This window comes from Juglans regia, chromosome 9 (assembly GCF_001411555.2).
Source record: "Juglans regia cultivar Chandler chromosome 9, Walnut 2.0, whole genome shotgun sequence".
Taxonomy (NCBI): Eukaryota; Viridiplantae; Streptophyta; class Magnoliopsida; order Fagales; family Juglandaceae; genus Juglans; species Juglans regia.
Genome location: NC_049909.1, coordinates 22,920,472 through 22,936,374, shown reverse-complemented (window position 1 = coordinate 22,936,374; position 15,903 = coordinate 22,920,472). Strand labels below are relative to the sequence as shown.

The 15,903-nt window shown below is 32.2% G+C and overlaps 2 protein-coding genes across 2 annotated transcripts; one reads left to right on the top strand and one right to left on the bottom strand.

Annotated features, from left to right (window-relative positions):
• Nucleotides 1–3,983: 3,983 nt before the first annotated feature.
• On the bottom strand, nucleotides 3,984–5,324 carry LOC108993415 (probable histone H2A.1). The gene is made up of 2 exons (XM_018968332.2): nucleotides 4,971–5,324; nucleotides 3,984–4,503 (listed from the first exon to the last, which is right to left on the bottom strand). Exons 1-2 carry the CDS (start codon nucleotides 5,157–5,159, stop codon nucleotides 4,288–4,290), a joined length of 405 nt encoding a protein of 134 aa, XP_018823877.1. The 5' UTR covers nucleotides 5,160–5,324; the 3' UTR covers nucleotides 3,984–4,287.
• Nucleotides 5,325–13,166: 7,842 nt separating this feature from the next.
• On the top strand, nucleotides 13,167–15,583 carry LOC108999455. The gene is made up of 2 exons (XM_018976344.1): nucleotides 13,167–14,371; nucleotides 14,720–15,583. Exons 1-2 carry the CDS (start codon nucleotides 13,693–13,695, stop codon nucleotides 15,349–15,351), a joined length of 1,311 nt encoding a protein of 436 aa, XP_018831889.1. The 5' UTR covers nucleotides 13,167–13,692; the 3' UTR covers nucleotides 15,352–15,583.
• The last annotated feature ends 320 nt before the right edge of the window (nucleotides 15,584–15,903 follow it).

The following is a 15,903-nucleotide window of genomic DNA, read 5'->3' as shown; positions in this document are numbered from 1 at the left end:
ATTGGGGAGGTTTAGCCCACGTTTGATACTTAGAGCATTCTTATTGGATTAGTTAAAAGTTAAATTCAATGAGAATTTAGATATTATGTGGATAAATTACTCACATTGAATTAGCTATATTCCAAATATAGCTACAGTAATATCTAAACTAATTTCTAAATTTGGAACACACTATTTATTCATCAAATCATTTTTATATTATTTCTTTCTCTCTCCTTTTAATATTAATTATTTCTCTCTTCATTTTAAATGACAATTGAAAAAATATAATTAGAATACAATTACAAATTAATATATAATATTATAAATAGTAAAATATGATAAAATAAAATAAATTCATAATTAAAAAAATTAAAAAATTTTCAAAATTATTAATTACTCATTACTATATAATGAATAAATGGATAATTCAATTTGGGGATTTGATGTAAATAATCAAAATTAAATTCATCTTATATTATTTTATTGTCATATAATGAAAAAATGGCTATTCCAATGTGGAGATTTATATAAATGGAATAGCTAAAAGTTAAATTCATCTTACATTCATCAAAAATGTACTTTAATTTAGCTATTCTAATGAGAGTGCTCTTAATCGACTATTTTAGATAAAAATTAAAAATTAAATAAAATCTTATTATTATTTTAAATTTGAAAAAATTAAATTATTTATTATATTTTATATAAAAATTTTAAAAATTTATAATAATAATATGAGATGAAATGAAATGAAATTATTTATACATCCAAATGAGGTTTTAGATAATGATTTGAGATACGATTTTGAGTTGAGATAAAAAATTAAAAATTAAATAAAATATTATTTATTTTAATATTATTATTATTTTAAGATTTAAAAATATTGAATTGTTTATTATATTTTAAAAAATTTTAAAAATTATAAAAATTATAAAAATTAAATTAGATAAAATGAATTAAAATATTATTTTTAGAATAATGATATATATAATACATTATATAATATATTGTATAATAATATTATAAAATGAAGATATTTTTATAAAATTATATTATTTTTATAATATGTTTTATAAAAATATTTTTTATTTAAAATATTATTATATAATGTGTTATATAGAATGTTGTGTGTAAATATATATATTTTTTTTAATCCAAACCGTCGTTGGGAAGAAGCTGCGGTAGGCAGATTATGCAAGCAAAAATGCCACGTGGCGAGCCATGGCAAGTTATTTTTTCCGGCATGGAGGATGTGTCAGATGGAATATGTATTAATCAAGCCCATTGATTGTCGCTCATGCCAGACTCTACAGAACCCTCAGCATCGAGTTTAGCTGTCCGTACTCCACATTGGTTATCAACACTCTTTCAATCAGATTTTTTCAAATTCTTCGATAAATTGTGTGGAAAGATTTTTTTTTAATTTTTTGACAAGTATGTTAAAAACCAGATTAATAGAGGGTCAACACGCAGAATCAAGTAGAGTCAGGATGCTCTCATATCGAGTCAATACTGTACCTTTTTAGGATTTCGATGGTTTTATAGAAGCTTTGAATTTTCAAAGATGGAAGAGTATATTTAGGGCAGGTTTGGGACTAAAATCAAAATATAAAATTTTTATCTCATCTTATTTCATCATTATATATTTTTCAAATCTTCATATAAAATATAATAAACAATTCAATTTTTTCAAATCTCAATACACATTTTTCAAATCCTAAAATAATAATAATATTAAAATTTAATATTTTAAATTTCAAAATAAAACACAAATTTCTCATCTCACCCCCCAAACCTATCCTTAAATTTCCAGTGGCCTTGGCTGAACTCATAGGATTGAGTCCACTTGACCAAGTTGTTCATGTTTTTTTACAAATTAACAGTTTAGATAACAAGATGAGATAAAATTATTTTAAATAAAAATTAAAAATTAAAAAAAATATTATTAAAATATTTGTTTTTAATATTATTATTATTCTAATATTTGAAAAAATTGAATTGTATAATATATTTTATGTAGAAATTTAAAAAATTATAATGATGAAATGAGATAAGATGAGACGAAACACTTATATTATCCAAACAGAGCATAAGTTAGGTTGTTTATGGAGTTGATGCGTCTAATAATACTAAGGAACAGTATCATCATTTAGGTTTCATTCTTTCTCACTTTTATGAGTCGTTTGGATTAAGAAATACTCTCATCTCATCTCATCATTATAATTTTTTAAATTTCTATATAAAATATAATAAATAATTTAAATTTTTCAAATTTTAAAATAATAATAACATTAAAAATAATATTTTATTCAATTTTTAACTTTTATTTAAAACTATCTCATCTCAATATTCAAACAGCTACTTAGTTGTACTATTTGATATAATAAAAAACCCACCGATGTCCCAAATATCTGATATGAATCATATGATCAACCATTTGCTTTGAGAAAAAATTTAATTAAAGAAAAAAAAAACAGTGGGCAAGGACTCTTTTATATATTCGGTGTATCAGTTATCAGATTGCACCTCCTTCCTCTTTGTGATTTGTATACATACTTTTTCATATCTTTTTCAGTATCAATAAAATTTGAAAAATGATAAACATACATAATTTTTTACAATATTTTATATAACAATATTTTAGAATGAAGGTTATTTTTATTATTTAATTTATAAAAATAATATCATTTTACCAAAATATTCTTATTTTACATGTATTATAAATTATATTGTAAAATATATTGTGTGAATATCATTACCAAAGTTTTAAAAATGAAAATGCTATGCATCAGCCTCACACCAGCACACACTTCACATCACTTTTTTTTTTTTTTTTTTTACACTCAATAGGTTGAGTGTGTGCTGGTGTGGGGCTGATGCAAATATTTTTCCTTTTAAAAATCATATCATATTGACCAATACAACCGAAATATATGATACCAGAACAATAACTAGCATGGAGGAGATCTACATTTCGTACCGGATCAAATACCGGACAATACCAATCAATTTTCAGTGGTTCGGCCGGTATTTGAATTTTGGCCAGTATGGTTAGGTTCTTCTCAGGCAAGTTTCATTGTTTGAATGAGATGTTTTGAAATAACCATTAAACCTTGTCAGGGTAAGTATTGCATGCACCATCATATTGCTTGAAACTTATGAATCAAAGCATCTAAACATCTCATTTTAGTTTTGCTGACTACATTTTCATTTTTCTGTGAGGCCAACAAATTACAGAAGCAATCATTCTATATGTATTACAATTTCACTTGGGTGTCAACGCATCATAGACATATTCTAATTTACTTTTGTCGAATCAGGAAATGAGATTCCAGCAGAACTCCTTCAAACTTCATTAAACATGGCGCCAACTGCAGAATACATTCGTATTAACATATTGACGATCCTAAATATTGTAATATGGTTATTCTGAGAGCAGTGTAGGCACTAAGTTCCCCGTTCAGAAACAGTCGGTGCTGCCTTTGAATGTCGGAGGACATTCAAGTTAAAACAACCAAGTAAACAGAACACCATAAGAGATAAAGAATAGCACCTTCACAATCTTTATCTCTTCCAAATACCTCACGACTAGTTCAAATTTGAATCCCTCGCAAAGGCAACGGCGATGAAGAACACGATTTTCAAATCTCACTACACCATGGCCAATATGCCATAAGACATTTAGGTTGGCGAAGACTAATCTTTTCTTTTCTGATGACAACAGCATCCGAATTCTATTCTTTCAATTACCAAGCCAGAGATATAATAGAGAGCGAGTAAAAACCAAACCAAAATCACCTCAATTCAACTCAATGATGGGAGTTTCCCGCAAATCCAGATTGCACAGAACCCCAGCATACCCATTAACCCCTTCATTTCCATTGAATAACAAGATCCGAAACTGGCTGACAACCATATAATCAATCGAATCGCAAAAACAAGGGTTTAAAAATTAACGGCCTCCAAATTAAAACCATTACAACAAAATGTAAAAAATATAAACATTGAAAAATAAAACAACGTTAGAATTGAACTCTGCATCGCCAATGCCATGAAGTATATCAATAAACGGGTAAGAATAAAATTGAGCTCAGAAATCACTTCTATAACAAGTGGAAGAACATTATATTCACATTCGCTACGGACTGAGACGCTAAATACTACCACCGACTCCTACGACTCCACCGTTACCTTGTAACCAGACCCTAACATAAACTTGAAAATCATAATCCAAAAGTAAAAAATAAAAAAGGGAAGTAAACAAGATATCCAACACGTGGGAGACCGAAAATCACAACTCACTTCAATCTAAGAGTCATCGTCTCCACCCGAGGCCTTTGAGGTTCCAGTCTTCTTTGGCAGGAGAAGGTTGTGGATGTTCGGCATCACACCACCATTGGCAATCGTCACATCTCCAAGAAGCTTGCTCAACTCCTCGTCATTCCGGACCGCCAGCTGTATGTGTCGTGGAACAATCCTAGTCTTCTTATTGTCTCGGGCCGCATTTCCAGCCAGCTCAAGAACCTGAAAAGGCCCGGAAATGGGAACAATTAAGAACTAATTCGAAAACCTAATTACACAAAATGAGCAAAATTCAAAACCCTAGAGAACCTAGGGAAACCAGGAGGAGTGGATTTCCGAAAGACTCAGATTTAATCAGCGCCTATGCATAATCTCCACGACCATAAAATTAATGTAAATCTTACCAAAAGAAAGAAAATACACAACTTTTAGACTTATTCGAAACCCTAGAACTAGAGAGGAGCAAGTGGATCCATCTCCATGGAAACGCAGAATTATCAGGGAGTTCAACATAAATTCCGTACATATACACAAATATGTGAATTTACACCAAAAATTGGAACTCATCTAGTACGAATTCAAAATGCTAGATCCAACAAGTGGGTAAATACATATTCATAAATACAACGCCGTGCACAGAATTAGAAACCCTGGGGAAATAGAAAGAGAGAAAAGAGCATTATTGTCACCTCAGCGGCAAGGTATTCGAGGACGGCGGCGAGGTATACAGGCGCGCCGGCTCCAACACGCTCGGCGTACTTGCCGGCTTTCAGGAATCGGGCGATACGACCGACTGGAAACTGGAGCCCGGCCTTGCTGCTCCGAGACTGGGCCTTCTTCGAGGCCCCTGATCCGAGAGTTTTGCCCCGACCTGCCATCGAATTGAAGGACTAAAGAAATGGAAAGTCTCGGGAAGAGAGGGAGAAAAAATAATGGAGGGAAAGTTGGGCTAGAGGGGAAGAGAATAAAGTCGAAGAACGCAGCGACGGTGCTTAGATATATATACTAGATGTGAGCTAGGATTGGACGAATGGGGTTGAAGTACGCGGATTGAGATGTATCACCGTTGGATTAGAATGCAGAGAGACGGTAAAGATTTTGGAAACCATAGGATAGGATTTCACCGCTTTGCGTTGGTTCGGACTTTGGAGGGAATCGAATCAAGTCAAACAGATTTCGTTTACACAGGTACCCTCGTTCCATCTCTGTAATTACGTAGTGAATTTTGGTTCCCAACCTCCCATACAGTTCTAAAGTTTCTAACTTTTAACGGCACTGACTTCTTTATCATATTTTTTAAAATATATCATTAAAATATGTTTTCTTTCATTTTACATACTAAATTTTATAATACCTCATATATTAATTTATTTTTTAATATTATTTAAATATTATACTTTTTAATCTTTTTTATTTATTTTAAATATTATATTCTCTACATAACATATATTTCAAATATTTCTCTACATATCATATATTTTGATATTTTGATATTTCTTTATTTACAATACAATATTTTAAATTACTTAAAAAAATAGAGTAAAACAATAAAAAAATATATGTCTTTATTATTAACAATATCAAAACTTTAGCATGCATAAAAGTCGAATGGATTATAAACAGAGTGCTAGAGAGTATATGAGAGATAATAGAGTGGGGCATGTGCAAAACTGATAAAATGATTAAAATAAAAATAAGATAAAAAGAAAATAGGATGAAATGAGATAGAAAAAATAAAAAATTGTTTAGATGAATGAATAGTTACTTCTACATGTAGAGAATTTATTGTAGCTAAATGTAAAATAGAAATAGAATAGATTTAAAAGCATCCTCAATGGGTTTTGTAAAACTCATTTTTATGTAAAATTTAAAGAAAAGTAGCTCAAAAGTACCTCCAATGGATCATTTATTTTCAAATCTATTTTACATTTTGCTACAGTGTTTAGCTACATTTAGCATAAACTATTCATAAATGTAAAAATATTTTATTTATTTATTCTCTTTTCATATACTTTATCTCCAATAATAATTTATCTCTCCTTGTACTTTTTTCCAACAAACTATTAAATAATATAATATAAAATAAAAATAAATAAACTGATGTATGGTATATTGTAAAAGTCAGTATGTAAAATAAAAAAAATAGATTTTGGTGATGTATTTTTAAAGGATAAGATACATAAACCATTGGGAGTGCTCTAATAGAATGGACTTTTGGTCATATTTCTTTATATTTTGAAGAAAAATGTATTTTACAATAGCTATTGGGAGTGCTTTTAGAAATGAGATATGTTATGTCTTAGAGCACTCTCAAATGATTAGTTAAAGTTAAAGTACATTTTTTATGAATGTAAGATAAATTGAACTTTTAACTATTTCATTCACATAAATCTCTACATTGGAATATCTATTTTTTCATTATATAACAATAAAATAATATAAAATGAATTTGGCTTTGAATATTCACATCAAATTTCCACATTGGATTATCCATTTATTCATTATATAGCAATGAGTAATTAATAATTTAAAAAATATTTAATTTTTTTAATTATTAATTTATTTAATTTTATCATATTTTACTAATTTCTATCATTCTCATCCAACTATATTTTTTTTTATCAAATTTGGACAGAGTATCTATGAACCAGTGCATTTGAAGAGAGCATACATTCAACAAACATTTCTAAAAACTGGACATGTTGGTTTGCTGGAGAGAAAAATAATTCATAAAATAAGAATTTGGCCTATGAACAAGAACATTCAAATTTGAAAATTATTTTGAATGTAATTGTAGCTAAATTCCAATTATTTAGAATTTGGCTAATCCATTGTGATTTTTTTTATTCTTTAATGGGTAAATACTCGATGGATTTCACTTTTAACTAATCCATTGAGGATACTCTAAGAGATTTTATCCATAGTTCACGTGGTTCTATAGGTTGTGGTTGCTGTTAAAAATGTGTAATGAGATATGGAAAACACTAAAGTTACATAGAGATCCCACAAAGACACTGATAGTGTGTCACGTGCCCCTTCCCCCGCGACCTTTCTTTTTCTCCATTTTTTTTTCCTTCCTTCTCCTCTGCTCCCCCTTACCTTACGAAGGCCATTCTCCTCACGAGGAATGAAGTGGGATCTCTACCCAGTGCCGCTGCTGACGTCTTTCTGGCATCAACCCAGTACCACTGTCGCCCCAAGCCAACCCCCCCGGGCAGTCGCCGACAACCCACTCTCTTCCCCGTTGCCCTTCCCTAACGCCACTCTCTTTCCCCGTTGCCTATCCCCAACGCCACTCTCTTCCCCCGCTGCCCACCATGAAAACCCATTCTTGTCTCGCTGCCCATCCAACCAGCAAATTCGAAGGCTCTTTTTTGTTCAAAATGGGTGTCACTTTGGTTCGTCGATGCCCATTCAACCCATTATTGTATTTTTTTTCTAATATATGAATTTGAATTTTATCGTCTCTGCTTTTTTTTTTTCTTCAAATTTTTATGCCCCGAACACCTGTGAGGAAATCCATCGCGATGAATTTCATGAATTTTGAGCATTCGATGTTAACACCCTGGTTTCTGGATTGTTTGATTTTTGTGTGTGGTTGCTGTATTTTGGCATGTGATTGTTGTGTGATTTTATCGTGCGGTTGTTGGTTATACTTGAGAAAAAAAAAAAAAAAAAAAAAGAAGAAGAGGATTGAAGCTACCAATACATGAGACAAAAAAAAAAAAAAAAAAAAGAAGAAGAATAAGTGGAATGAAAAAACGGAAACCAGAGAAGGATTGAGAGAGAGATACCAGAGAAGGGAGAGGGACGTTGTCGTGCGTGAAGGAGTGAGCTACGTGGTTTGCTAAGAAAATGCGGGACGTTGTCAAGAGACGTGTGGGACGTTGCGTGAGGGAGCTGTGTGTGACGGGATGGCTGGCAGTAACGCAACGGTTGGAAAAAAAAATGACGTGGCATAATGCCACATCAGTTTGTGGGATCCCTGTGTATCTGTAGCAGTTCCCGTGAGATATACAAAATTTAAATAAATAAATTTTATACAAGTTTTTAGTAAAAAACTATATCTAATTAAAAGATAATGGACACTACTACTATGCCACCCGGCGGTGACTGTTGGGCATGTTCACCAGTGTAAATTGTATTTTTTTTCTTTCTTTGTTTTCTTTCACACATTTTTTATATTTTTAAATATTTATAAAAAATAAAAAAAAAATACACCAATATATTAATTAGGGCTGCAAATGGTCCGGTTCGGGGATGGACCGAATATTTTTGGTCCATCATTTTTTTGGACCGGACCAAACCTAACACCCAAAGGGATCGGACCAGACCGGACTAATAGCTATTGGTCTGGTCCAGTCGGTCCAGCCTAATTTTTTAAAATAATTAATAAAATTTTTTTATTTAAAATACTAAATTAAATTAAGTGACTTATTAATGTGGATTATGTAACAAACTCAATAAAAAAATATTTTATATGGTCGATGATAATAAATTAGATGAAAATTATATTATTAATTTATATAATTACTATATAATTAACTAATTGATATTATATATTAGTTAATTCATAGAATATTAACAAGTGTTAATAACATATTTAAAATTTTATATTGTTAATAGTGATATGTTAGATAAAGATATATATAAAATATTGTTAATTGATAGAATATTATCGAGTATTAATAATATATTTAAAAATTTATATTGTTAATTGTGCAATTATTATATATAATATATATTTTTATTTTTCATTCGGTCCGGTCCGGAAAAACCCTGGACCGTGGACTGAACCGGTCTAAGTCTTGGTCCGAGAGAGAGAGAGAGAGAGAGAGAGTGGGGAAGAAGAAGAGCCGCGGGAGAGAGAGGCTAGGACTGTTTATTTGGGATCCGGATCAGGAATCCGGGTATACCTGAACTGGAACCTGGATTTTCAACTCGGGCCGAAATCCGAATCGGGTTAACCTAGGTCAGATCTGAGTCAGAATTCTAATGAATCCAAAATTTAAATCCTGAACTCGGTTTTTATTTTTTTATTCTTCTTCAGTTTGAATGTTTGAATCTTCTTGGATTTTAGTTTCCGACCAAATAATCTATCCAATGCATCTTTTCAGACTTTTGAATCCACAAAACCTCTAATGCAGATTAAAAAATGAAATAATCCAACTTGATGTTGACAAGACAATCCACTTGAACCCGCCATCAAAAGCCACACGCACACAGTACAGCCTTTATCCCATTTTCGAAAATCCTAGAAGAACCATTGACAAGCTGCGTCGCTCTCCACAACTCCCGTTTCAACTTTTGGATTTCATCCTTAGGCAAATCTCCTAACTCTTCGCTTAATTGCTCGATCCTACTGGCCTTGGGAACTAAATTTATGATAGTTCAAAACATTCAAATTGGAGAAGAAAACCAGGTTCACAATTGAGCTGGGAAAAAACTCGATCCGGATGAACAATCCTAAGAAATGAGAGCTAAAACATAATAAAAAAAGACATTTAGACTTGTTACAGTGTTTTTCAAATATGAAAAGAAAGATAGAATTACTGTAGCTCATATTTTAGATGAAATTAATTTGACTAATTCAATGTGGGCCAAATGTGAATGGCAAAATGTGAATGCTATTATCTAAATTCAAAGATAAAAAGAAAATTGACTAAACCAATGCCAATGCTATGCTCTTATAATCATAACCATAATAATGCTTACCAACTTTAACGTAATTCTATAGCTGTCCATGATTCTTATTATTTTCGCAAATCTTTAAATTTAGTGGGGAAATATATTTTTTACACACTTCAATTAATACCTAATTTACTATATAATACCTAAATAATTAAATTTGAAGGTGACTGGTGAACTTAATTAAGAGTTCTATTATTATAAGGGTTTTATATCACATTCTACTTACATGACATAATTTAATTTGAAATATAAATTTTAAGGTTTTAAAAACTTACAAATAAAATCTTATAATTTAAATGATATAAATTTTGTGTTTTATACACAAACTTAAAAATAGAATAATTCATTCAAAAAGAGTATTCCGTGTGCACTTACATTAGTGGGTCAAAGCTAACAATGAGCACTTACATTATTGTTCTAAATCCACGATTTAAGGATGAGATAAATCTAAATTATAAGAGCCTTCTTTTATTTATTCATTTATTTATATTTTTTGTCTAGAGAAAATAAAAAAAATATTCTCAATGAGATGGGATTAAGGTCTCGTTTTTTTTTATAATCATTCTTATCTTATCTCATCTAATCATTACAATTTTATTAAATTTTCACACAAAATAAAATAAAAAATTTAATTTTTTCAAATTTTAAAAGAAAAATAATATTAAAAAATATATTCTAATAATATTTTATTTAATTTTTAATTTTTATCTTAACTTATCTCATATCATCTTATTTATAAAAGTAAAGAAGACAGATCTAAGAAGCAAAATAAGTCACGATTTTTAGTGTGTGAAGTTATTGAAGTATAAATTAATGGGGCCCTCCAAATCTGTGAAGTACTTTGGAGTATGTGGAGATGATGGGTTTGTCAATGGCTGTCACGAAGCTTGTAACCATAATCAATACTATTCCATATAGTAAACATGCATGCACATGCCAGCAAAATAATGTTCTTTAATTAACTATTCAAATGAACATGCCAAATTCGATACAAGAATTGATCAATTATGCTCCGATGTGGACGGTTAGATAAAAATTAGCTTCATCATGAAAGGATTAATCAACGGTTTGCAATGAAAGTCAGTATAAAGTATCAGTACGTAATAACAAGTCAGTAGGCCAGCAAGTGCCGATCACGGTGCCCTAATAAATTTACTTTTATTCTTATGTGGGAGGAATGGCCCATAATATTTTGACTGTATGATTTGGAACGTTCCGCTTTTGGCTGCTTTGACTACAAAGCAGATCTTTTTGTCTTCCTTTTATGTTTTTCACTTATTAATTTACGAAAAATGGCAAAAAATTAATAATTCATGTTTTTCACATTTTTAGGTACATTATAACTAATTTCGTTTTATTTACTGGAAATAAAATTACTATTTTTCTCAAAAATTGCTAACGGTATTAATATAATTAATTAGGAGAGTTTTTGTACTACCAAAAGTCTAGAATTATCAAAATCCTCCAAAATAAAAAATAAAAAATTATACTCATCATCTTTACACCATACACTTATTTTTATTTTTTTTTATTTTTTTTCTCTTAACAGATGTGTGGTCAAAGAATGATAAATAGAAAAACTCTATAACTTTTACAAACTTCAAAATATAAATTATATTAAAATATTTATATTATTTTATATTATTTTATTCAATTTTTTCTCTTTCATTTATCAAAATCAAATAGAATATCTTCACTCAAATCATTCTACTATTATTCACAAAATACCAAAATAATCATGTGGTTCTTTGACTGCACTCAGCTTAGTAGAGTTCGGTTTAGATTTAGATCTCTTCTAATATCCAAATCAATGTTTTGAATACTGTACCGGACGTTGTACCGGTCAAGGCACTGAAACGGAATATTTTGATACCGGTACCGTTTCGGAATAGCGTTTCGGGATAACGTTTCGGGATAGTCGATATATAAATAAATTATATATATAAATATATATAAAAATTATATTTCAAAATAATAGTCTATATATAAATAAATTATATATAAATACATATATATATAAATTATAAATAGTCTATTCTAAATTAGGGGTTAAAATATAAATTTGTAGTGTGAAAAAATGAAAAAAAAAAAAAAACATACAGGCCGAAATATCGGCCGGTATCGGCCGAAATATAGGCCGGTACAGGCTGAAATTCAGTCCGAAATGGCCGGTACCGGCCGGTACGGCCGATATTTTAACCGATACGGAATAGATATAATACCTGTACCGGCCAGACGGCCGAAACGAAAAATTTCGGCCGTGCCGGCCGGTACGGTACGAAATTTAAAACTTTGATCCAAATACCTAACTCTCAAATCACTAAATTCATCTCAACTCAAAATCTATTTACACGTGATACCTATAATCTTTTTCAACTCAACACTTTTTTAAACATGGAACCCACGACTTTTTTTAATTTTTCATAAATACATCTAAACTCATCTTAACATCTAAACATATCTAAACTTATCTTAAGTAGGCCCCACAGAACTTATTTCATCATCTCAACTCACTATTATTCATAAAAAACTAATTAATCTAGCTCAACATCTAAACACAGTCTTTGCCCAAACAGATCCGTCAAGATTCGACTGTTTTTTTTAAGGTTAGGTTTTGACTGGAGTGAATCACGTTCATAAAACAGTCACAGTTAGTGTTAAGTCTTGTGAATTAAAGGCAGTGGTGCAGTAAATTGGGCACCGATGCTCTTCGCAATGGCGCCTCACCTCCATTAGTTTTACCTGATTTTGTTCATTAATGTATTTTTTCTAAAAGGCTAAAAAAAATCTAAAACCCTTGTTTTGATATCTCTGAACTTGCAATTATGGTTTTTCGTTTCAATAATAGCAAAAGAGAAAACATGCACCCAGAATCCACTCAATGGATCTAATCAAAGATTAGTTTGCCCTTTTTGACCATGGAAGGGGCTTTGGCACTCAGAGAGTAATGGTGGTTTTAGCTAAATATTATCTGTGTACGTACTTGCTAGTAATAACTTATTACGTATCTTTCAGAACATCTGAATGAACCTGCTACTTATTTTAACATCTTAAATTCAATTTAGCAAGTCCATTCAGCCTGAGGACTGTCCTTTTTCAAGTCTTTTACTGTCTGTCTTCATCGGTAATTAGCATTTATTGGTGTCTCTGAACAAGGTTTTGTTGGTTGGTTGTCATGTTCCCCAAGAGCCAAAGATTCTCCATTTCTTGAATTCCTATCTCCTAAATCAAAATGGGTGCATAGTTTCTGGTTTGAGCCCATTTGTCCCACTTCCTTCCACCTTTGTGGCCTCATGGTCATGGACATCCATATTAGATAATAGTTCTTAAGTTCCTAATGGTTTGTTGGCTTCCAGAATGCATCCCGCAAAACGGCATGGCACTTGAGAGTTTCGGAACTTTCTTTCTGGGTGTTGCATGAATATTTGGTTTGGTTTCTTCTCAAGTACTATTCTTTTGTTTTTGAGTTGTTCGGTAAGTGGAATTAGTTTCGGGAAAATGGGAATGAAATCTCAACCAAGTGGGGTGTTGTGCCCAAAGTAGAAAGTTATTGTAGAGAAAGCATTGTTTCTGGCTTCTCTTCTTTTGTTCAGCCTTGCATGGTGGAAAATAGCAATTGAAAGCAATGTGCTTATGAGAATGAAGGCTGGAAAAGAATTTCAGCACTGTGAATCTTTGTAGCCTAAATACTTAGAGAGAGAGAGAGAGAGAGAGGAAAATATGCCAACAGTGTGGTTCTCTCTAAAAAGGTCTTTACACTGCAAATCAGAGCCATCAGATGTTCATGACCCAAAGACGAGGAAGCAACTGAGCACAATCTCGACAAGAAAAGCAGGAAGGTCTGGGTGTTCAAGGTCAATAGCAAATCTCAAAGATGTTATCCATGGAAGTAAGAGACATTTGGAGAAGCCACCAAGTTGCAGTCCAAGATCTATTGGGAGCAGTGAATTCCTCAACCCAATAACCCATGAAGTGATACTGAGTAACTCCAGGTGTGAGCTCAAAATCACTGGTTTTGGTGGTTTCCAAGAAGGGGTTAGTGGTGGAGGTGGTGAAAGCGGTGGTCTTGGTGGTAATAACGGTAGCGGTGATTCAATGTTTGTGGGCACTTTGAGGCCGGGGACACCTGGACCTGGGGGCAACCCTACAATGCACTATTTTAATTCTTCTGTTAGGACATCATCAACTCCTCCAAGGAAGTCTTCTTTTGTTGTATCAGATAGAGAAGGGTCTGGATCAGAGGGTTCTGCTGTTTTTGGTGGTGGTGGAGTTCATTCAAGCAATAGGGTCTCTCTTGAGACACAGTCTAATGGGTCTTCTACAGTGATTTGCCATAAATGTGGAGAGCAGTTCAGCAAATGGGAAGCTGCTGAAGCTCATCATCTCTCCAAGCATGCTGGTAAGAAAACCTTCTAGATTTTTCTCTTTTGAGGGTAATTTTATTCCTAGTCTTGATTGTAGTTTGTCGTTAACTTTATATCTGTAGTTTTTAAATGCTAAGGAGTTTCTTCCTCAGTTTGTTTTTGCCCCCATGCTTGAGGAGTTCCTTACCACAAACCCTTTTTCTCTCCGCAGACAAAAAGGAATCGTAAACAAATTTAAGATACTCTCTTTTTGAGCTTTATGTCCAGGAACTGTTTGCCTTGCTTTGATGGTCTTCGGACTATCTCACCAATTAAAGTAGTTTTCTCAAGATTTTGGAATAGCTTAGTCATTCTTCTGTTCACTATATTTTTCTGCTTCACAGTTACAGAACTTGTGGAAGGCGACTCATCTAGGAAAATTGTTGAAATTATATGCCGGACAAGCTGGTTGAAGTCTGAGAACCAATTTGGCCGGATTGAGAGGGTTTTGAAAGTTCATAATATGCAAAGAACTCTTGCTCGATTTGAAGAATATAGGGAGATGGTGAAGGTCAAAGCCAGCAAACTCCCCAAGAAACACCCTCGGTGCCTCGCCGATGGTAACGAACTTTTGAGGTTCTATGGCACAACCTTGTCATGTTCTCTTGGTCGAAATGGTGCCTCCAGCCTCTGTGCAACAGAAAAATGCAGTGTTTGCAGAATTATAAAAAATGGATTCTCTGCCAAGAAGGAGCTTAAGGGTGGAATAGGAGTTTTCACAACTTCAACTAGTGGAAGAGCTTTTGAATCTATAGAAATTCTTGAGGAAGACGCAGCTGTTAGGAAAGCCTTAATAGTCTGCAGAGTCGTTGCTGGAAGGGTTCATAGGCCTTTGGAGAACATACAAGAAATGGCTGGCCAAACAGGATTTGATTCATTGGCTGGTAGAGTGGGTCTTTATTCCAATATTGAGGAACTTTATTTGCTCAATCCTAGAGCCCTCCTTCCTTGCTTTGTGGTAATCTGCAAACCCTGAAGAAAGATTGAAAGTTATATCACATTGTCATTTTCAAGTTATGTGAATCCGTTTTGGTTTTCCAAATCAATTTCTTCTGATGGTTTCTCCATTTCTTTGCTGCGGAAGATCTTTCCTTCAAGCCTCTTAGTCACTTGCTAATATATTGATTAAAGATTTGTACTTCTGTAGTTCTCTGGGTGAATTGTATCAGCCTCTTGCTATGTTTGCATCCTTCCTCTTCATTAAGTGCTCGTCGCAAATGCAGATTTTTTTTTATAGAATTATGAATATTCTTAGGGGTTTGCTATGCATCTGCCTACATCCGGCACACACTTCACATTTTTTTTTCTTTTTTTTTTTTTTTTTACACTCATTGCATTGAGTGTGTGCCGGTGTAGGCAGATGCAAAAATTTTTCCATATTCTTAATCTCATTCGAAGTTATATATTGCACAAAGAAGGTGTTTTGCAGCTACCAGTACGTGTTGAATAAAGGGTTAGCATTGGATTTTTGGTGACTAAAGTCGAATAACATCATTTGAATAGGTACTGAAAAATAAATGAAAGATGC